This window comes from Panthera tigris, chromosome B2 (assembly GCF_018350195.1).
Source record: "Panthera tigris isolate Pti1 chromosome B2, P.tigris_Pti1_mat1.1, whole genome shotgun sequence".
Classification (NCBI taxonomy): domain Eukaryota; kingdom Metazoa; phylum Chordata; class Mammalia; order Carnivora; family Felidae; genus Panthera; species Panthera tigris.
The window spans coordinates 23,413,045-23,420,704 of record NC_056664.1 but is presented as its reverse complement, the minus strand read 5'-3'; the positions used below and the strand labels follow the sequence as shown (position 1 = coordinate 23,420,704).

Below are 7,660 nucleotides of genomic sequence, written 5' to 3'. Positions count from 1 at the left end.
CCTCCTTGGGAGAGCAGCTGAGCCGAAGCAAGTTCTTTTCAGAGTGATGTTGACTCTACTTTGCAACTGTCACCGTATCTCTTTCCTGGATTACTGTTCAATCTAACCCTTTCCCCACCCCCCAAAAAAGTTGGTCTCATTGCATCTCTCCCAGTCTAGTCCTCTTATAACAATGTTACCTTTTAGAAATACAAACATCATCTGCAGCCAATTAAGCCGACTATGCTCTTTCCCCACAGGGGTCCAGTATGCAATGGCCACACGCAGTAGCCTCCTTGGTAGTGTATGAAGCCTGTTGATTGTATGGGTTGCCCTAAGGGGCCTTGGGGACAGCCCTTTCCAGTGGACATTGATGTCTGACCTCATGCTATCTCCAATCCAGGCTCCAGACAGGTATGCAGGGTACCTTTGGAAAGGCCCAGGGCACAAAGGCCAGGGCCATCGTTGGCCGAGTCATCATGTCCATGCATAGCAGGTTGCAGAACAAGAAGCACATGATTGAGGCCCTATGTAAGGCCAGGTTCAAGTTCCCTGGCTGCCAGAAGATCCACATTTCCAAGAAGTGGGGCTTTACTAAGTTTAATGTGGATGAATTTGAAGAAATGGTGGCTGAAAAGTGGCTCATCCCAGACAGGGATCATCAAACACATCCCTAATTATGGCCCCTTGGACAAATGGTGGGCTCTGCACTCAAGAGAACCTTGGCACCGCCCATCCCTTTCCATGCCCACCAATAAATCCTACTTCCTGTCCAAAAACACAAATACAAATATCATCCTCCTGAAAAACTTCAGTAGCTTCTTAGAGCCTCAGGCCAAGGCTCCCACGGCCTTCAGCAGAGCGGTTCCTGCCTTTTGACTCATCTTTGCCTGTCAGCCATCCTGGGCTTCCTTTGGTTCCTTGCATAGCACTTTCCTGCCTTGATTCAGGGCTTTGCATATGCTGTTCCTCCTGCCTAGAGAGCTCCTCTCCACGTCCTTTGTCCAGCCAACTCCTCATTTAATCTTAAATTTAAATCCCCCTGACCTCAGGGAGGGCTTTCCAGATACACCCCATCAGCTCCTAGAGTACCTCTATGTCACTCTTTGTAACATTCCTCAGACTGGTCCTTTCTCATTCAATTTGCCCCCTGGACTGCAAGCTCTGTGAGGTCAGGGGCCGTGTCTAGTTCACTGGTCTCCCCCTGGCACCTGCACCGCTGGCTCGCAGGCAGTGCTGAATGAACGAAAAGATCAGCAAAAGGAGTGGGTGGAAAAGGTCTGCCAATGAGCCGGGATGATCGAGATCTTGTTTTTCACACCTGCAGATTTGAGGGTCGGACCAGGTAGGCTCTACCGCCAGCCAACTGTGACACTTTATCTTCTCTGTAGACTTACCCCAGCCTGTTCCCTTTGCTCCTGAATGCCGGATTGCACTACTGGTTGTATTTGGGGCTGGACATGGTGGGTGAGGATATGAATGAAGGGAGTTAAAAAGGTAACTGCTGTTGGTGGCAGGGCAGAGTAGAAGGTGAAGTCAGCTACGTCAAATCCATGATCTCCTTTTAGTTTCACAGTCCAGAGAATAACAGCCATCAGAACAACATAGCCATGCACTAGGTCATACGAGGTTTCCTGGATATTAAAATATGATAGCCAGACCAGCCAAGTGTTCTCTCTGAAGGTCTAGAAAATAGCCGTGTTTGGCCAAGTTTCACCTCAGGAGAAGTTAACTCATAGTGGCATTTCCCATTTGCTAAATGCAGACACTGGAAAGTGATCTCCAGACCCCAGCCTGAATTCCTCCTTCAGAACAGCTGAGCACACTAGATGTCCGTGAGGCTGAGTGTGATGTGGGACCCAGTCAAACACGTGGAACGCTGAACTCTTTCAGAGATCACAACCATGGTCATGTCCCTTTAGTCAAAGCTCTAGAGTCAACCCTGGGTCCTCTGATTTGGGGACTGACTAGTGTAAAGCTCTGCCTGAAGTACAGGTTCAAGACCCGTCTGTGGATTGTGTGTGACACAATTCTTTCAAGTCTTTCCATATATTCCTAATGCATAGTTAGTATTATCTGAGTTATAAAAATTAGCCCTATTTTTAAGGCTTGGCATGTTCAAAGGCATTCATGAGCTTTAATTAACACAAAAGGGACCTGCTGTTAAGGCCTGTAGAACAAAGTTAAGTTTGCTTGGTCCACTGTGTCTGTGACTAAAATCTGGGGGGGAAGTCTCCTATGGAGCTGATACCCTACTGGTAACTTGACACTTCTAGAGGAGAGGTTCAACTCTAGACTTAGGATTCCAAGTAGCAGCTGCTTTAATTAATTAAGTATAAATCAGAGGTGACATCCATTAGCTACCCCCATTGTTGGGTGCAATTGTTGCTGAATGACTATATTTTCTACTGATGCAGAGTGGAAAAACTGATCCAGAGCTGCACATCCCAGGGCTGGGGGACTCTGCTCGAGGACAGTCAGCTGAAAGGGGAAAGGACATTACCCACATCACCTACATTCACCCTCTGCTCCATGCTGCAGCCCTAACACTGCTGGGCCGGTGACAGATCCCAGACCCACCAAGGTGCAGGTGTACAAGACTATCCATGGGCAAAAGCTTTCTGAAGTCACAAGATGTACTGCCCATCAGAACGAGCATACTGTTAATCTATTTTGAATCCACCGTTACCACAAAATCTGCAATCTGTGGGTGAGAAGGGCAGACATGATCTTTTCCCATGCAAGAGGATGTGGATCTAGACTGTTCCTGTTTGACTCACATGACTGTAAGAATTAAAGTGACGGGGCAGTGGGTCAGTGGCAGGGTCAGTGACACTGTCACAGCGATTCTGTGATCCGTAAATATTTATATGAGTCTGTTCCAAACCGAAACACCTAAGTAATGAATTCACTTCGTGTTGTTTACAAAGGTGAAAAATCATTTGGATAGTATCTGGGTCCCCCATAAAATCCCCGGAAATCAAGAAAGTTACTTAATACCTTCCTTTTATGTTTTGAACTGATGTGTTTCCAGGGATAAATGCACACAAATATCTCCATTACCTGCAACATACTCAAAAGGCAGAGTTTCCCCAAACTGGCTAAGAAATGTTAAAAACACTAGGGGATCTTTAAAAATGCAGATATAAATGATCGTGCCTCACCTCTCACTAAGAATCCGAGGGGGAGGGAGATGCCGAGAAATTTTCTGGATGCTTCTGGAAGCCAGCTTTCAGGAGCGGTGCTGCGAGTGGCCCTTCCTCAGCCTCCCTGTGCGCTGGAGGAATCCAGATGTGCTAGATTGAAGATTCTGATTTGGAAGATTTGGGATGGGGCTGGAGATTCTGCATTTGAAACAAGTTCGCAGGTGGGGCTGATGGTGTCTTGTTTGCACGTGTGGGGCCACCTGTGGGCCACCTTTGCTGTTGCATCAGGCCCAGGTAAAAACCGCAGGATGCACCCTCCACCCCTTTGACCCTGTCCTACTCTCTGCTGCCCCCCCAAATCTTGGGTGCTGACACTTCGACCTTCACTAAGGGAGGGCTCAGCTCAGGTTGGGACCCTCCCTCTGGGTCCCCACTGCCCTCTGCAGGACCTGCCTTGGCAGGAAAAAATGCATTCATCGAGAGGAGTGTATCTGGTGTCAGGTGACTTAGGCAGACAATTCTGTTTATTGTCAACCAAGAAACATAGTGTGGAGGTGCTCTATACAAGCAGGGATGAGATACAAAAAGGGGTGGGCAGAGGAGACACAATAATATACAGCAGTATTGGGAGCGAACTCCAGCTCTTCATTTGAACACTTGAACCAAGGAGACAGCCATCCTTTTTCACTAAAGACTAAAGAAGAATGGAAACCAGACTCAGTTTATCAGCTCCTTACAGGGCGGGCAGAGCAAGAGGCTATTTTAAGCTGATGTAAGAAAGAGGCCACTTGTGGTCTGTTGGGAGCCCGCATCCCAAGCACAAAATGGATGCTGAAGGTGGGGTCCACAGCTGCCAGTGGTGGCTGGTCCTGGCTCCCTAGGTCCTGGGTTTCTCTTGATTTTCAATAATAAGCTTGTCGGTCGAATACAGTTGGCCAATGTGGACCTGAAAGCAAAGAAAGACTCCGTTAGTTGCGAAAAGTCAGAAAGAGCATTTCTAACCTTTTAAATGCCAACGTCTGCCACCAAAGGGCTGTTGCTTGTGGGAAACTGCATCGCGGGGCAAACTGTAGTCACTAGGTTGGCCTTCGCTAATTCCCTGCGTCCTTTGATTCCCACGTCCCTCACTGTGAGAACAAGTCGGAGATCCAGTCATTCGTTCTCACTTTAGAAATGGCACCAGCAGCCATGGTCTCTGTTTCTCAGGCTGTCCTGAGCTGGCTGAGACCATCCACCAGGTTCCCTGGCTGGTGGCCAGAGGGAGAGCCACCCAGATGTGTGCACAGCAGCTCCTCACTGAACAGGACCCCCTTCCTTTAGAACCAGTTCTTCCATAAGGAAAGGCTTTCAGCATAACACAGAAATGTGTCTTGTCTTTGTTGGGCTAGAATAGGCGTTGCGTTAAGAGCACTGCCAGCAATATGACCGCCTGTCCCAGACGGGGCTGAGGACCATGGTCTGTGTTCTTTCACCTCTTGTCTTTCCTGCCCTTTCTAAGTGTCCTCTTAAAGTGAGTGTTTCTGTTAATGCCCAGGTGTTCCCACTGTCCCAGGTAGATGCTGCAGCCGTAACTGGGGGCCACAGCAGATAACTAGTCCTTCCTTTGGAACAAAGGGTTTTCACGAGTTTTCTCCAAAAGCATTTCCTAAGTGATACTTTCTTAGAAAACGGAGAATTGGTGCAGAAGGGATTTTAGAGTGATTGGCCACTATCTATGGGTAATTTGGGGTCTTTGCTCTCTGAGAAAATGAGGGAAACTCTCAATGGCTATAGCAGACACCTACAGCAGTCAGGGGTCAGAAGCTAGACCCTCATGTGGTTTTTTTCATCTTGCTTTAATATTCTATTTTATTTTATTTTTTTGAGTACAGTTGACACACAATCTTGCAGTTTCAAGTGTGCAACATAGTGATTCAACTTCTCTATATCTTATGCTGTGCCCACCACAAGTGTAGCTACCATCTGTTACCATGCAACACTAATTATATTTCCTATGCTGTGCCTCTTATGCCCATGACTTATTCACTCTGTAATGGGAAGCCCGTATCTCACACTGTCCTTCACACATTCTTCCCATCCCCTCCCCGACCAGCAACCATCTGTTTGTTCTCTGTATTTATAGGTCTGATTATGCTTTTTGTTGGTTTATTCATTTGTTTTGTTGTTGAGGCTCCACATAGAAGTGACATCAGTTGGTATTTGTCCTCCTCAGTCTGACTTATCCAACTCAGCATTATACCTTCTAGGTCCACCCATATTGTTGCGAATGGCAAGATGTCCTCCTTATTTATGGTTAAATACTCTATTGTCATTACTAAGGTACAGTGGTGGTTTCTCATCAATGACATCCCAACAGACCATCTGAATTTTCACATGCCATTGGTTATGTCTTGCGGAGAGATATCCTGATGGCCTTGGGAGCACCAGTAGCTCACAAGCATTGTGGTGCCAGAGGGAAGTGAAGGAAGATGTCAGAGCAGCCAAATTATTTAAAGAGAAAGCCAAAATATAAGAGTGGAGATTTCGGGGGATGAGGATGATTGTGTAGATATTTTAACTGCAAATGAATTCCTTCAACTGAAAAAAGGGAAAGAGGGGGTGGTGGTGGTGGGGAATGAGTGCTCTGCATAGTTCCTAACAAAAGTCAGTGATGAGCTTTGCTCCTGTGTCTTCAGTCTCCCTTCCTCTTGTCCATATAAAGAACACATATAGCTTCTGATGCAAGAGGAAAGGGTGGGCCTGGGATTCTGTGGACCACACTCTGAATGACGCAGTCAATAAACCATCTTGAGGGGTGAGATTAGCTGGATGGGATTTCATGACGAATGGAGCACAGAGGCTGGTCTGGCCTCTCTTCTTGATGACCTGAGATAGCTGTGGGGTGAGTGGAAGCCATATTTACCCTACTCCAGATGGGAGGTAGAGAGGCATTCTCCACTCTGGCTGCTATATGGTTTTATTTTCATTTGCTAACCTCAACAGACAAATGGGCCACTATCAATGCTTTTTATTTTTATTTTTAAAGTTTATTTTTATTTATTTTGAGAGAGAGAGAACAAGCAGGGAAGGGGCTGAGAGAGAGAGGGAGATAGAATCCTAAGCAGGCTCCTTGCTCTCAGCACAGAGCCTGATGGAGGGCCTGAACTCAAAAACCATGAGATCATGACCTGAGCAAGCAAGGACCTTGACCGAAGTCAAGATTTAGATGGTTAACCAAATGAGCCAGCCAGGTGCCCCTCAATGCTTTTCAGAAGAAAGGCTAAAATACCAATTACTCAAAAAGGAAAAACAAAACAAAACAAAATGTTTTTGGGGAATGTCTAATAAAAATAATTTTATATAACTGCTCAAATGATTCAGTTACCTGGGAACTTGTTTTATATTTAATTGATCTTGGGAGGGTTTACCAGGAACCCCTCTTAGAGAAGTGTCTACAATACCATGTTTCATGAATGCTTGGCTGAGTTTATCAGTGTTTTTTTCAGGGCTCTAGTGGCAGGCAGAAGTTATGATATGGCATAAGGAAGAACTCTTTCACAGAGCTGTCAGAAAATGGAATTGGCTGCCTTGGGAAGTGGTCAATTCTGTACAAGAAGGAGGAGGTGAGGATGGAGAAGGATTTATATGCTGGACAGAGGTGGAACCAGATGGGTTTCTTCCACCTCTCAGCCTCTGTGACTGCCATGCTTGTCTGGGTCTCCAGGACCCATCTCAGAGCTCCTGAGGGGCCCAGTGTTCAGCCATGTGTTCTGGTAACCTGGAAGAAAAGGTGGTCTTCTTGGTGGAGACTGAAGATCCAGGAGGACACTTATCATGCCACAGAATAAACACGTCTTCTCCCACACAACTCACTTTGTGGACACTGTGCTAACAGTCACCTTCTTGATGGATAGGCTATAACACCTGTTGTGTGGCCTTTCTCCTGTGTTCCTAACTAAGCCTCCAGGGACACAGTTAACATAGTATTGGTTCTCCTCGCCCCCCAATCTAAAGGATGGCACCTTTGGGGGACAGGTGCTCTCTTGAAAGAAATGCAGCTGTGGTATGGGGTGGCCTAGTTGTAATCAACTTTGCATAAAAGGCTCCAAAGAAAACTACAGCATGAAGAGTGAGGGGCGATCCAAAGAGCTCAGGTTTTAGGGAACTTGAATCAAAGCAAACCTTCAAATATGTCCCATTTTGAAAGAAGTATGAATTAGATTTTAAAAACTCCATCCATGGGAATGCAAGCTGGTGCAGCCACTCTGGAAAGCAGTATGGAGATTCCTCAAAAAACTAAAAATAGAACTACCCTACGACCCAGCAATTGCACTACCAGGCATTTATCCACAGGATACAGGTGTGCTGTTTCGAAGGGGCACATGCACCCCCATGTTTACAGCAGCACTATCAACGATAGCCAAAGTATGGAAAGAGCCCAAATGTCCATCGATGGATGAATGGATAAAGAAGATGTGGTATATATATACAATGGAGTATTACTCAGCAATCACAAAGAATGAAATCTTGCCATTTGCAACTACGTGGATGGAACT

At 46.3% G+C, this 7,660-nt stretch overlaps 1 protein-coding gene and 1 non-coding gene across 7 annotated transcripts in view; one reads left to right on the top strand and one right to left on the bottom strand.

Moving 5' to 3' along the window:
* The first annotated feature begins 201 nt into the window (after positions 1-201).
* Positions 202-335, top strand: LOC122238946. The gene has a single exon (XR_006218083.1). It is a non-coding gene; the product is annotated as a small nucleolar RNA SNORA70 (small nucleolar RNA).
* A 3,287-nt stretch (positions 336-3,622) lies between these two features.
* Positions 3,623-7,660, bottom strand: part of LYRM4 (LYR motif containing 4) — a 168,800-nt gene continuing 164,762 nt past the window's right edge. For 3 of the 6 annotated variants that reach the window (XM_042985815.1, XM_007073138.3, XM_042985818.1), the window contains one exon: positions 3,623-4,071. Coding sequence is in view for 2 of the 6 variants with exons in the window: in XM_007073138.3 (XP_007073200.1) it covers positions 4,003-4,071 (69 nt within the window). In the remaining 4 variants the exon portion in view is untranslated. The remainder of the gene's footprint in view (positions 4,072-7,660) is intronic. The other 3 variants (XR_006217512.1, XR_006217515.1, XR_006217514.1) reach the window with 1 other exon arrangement.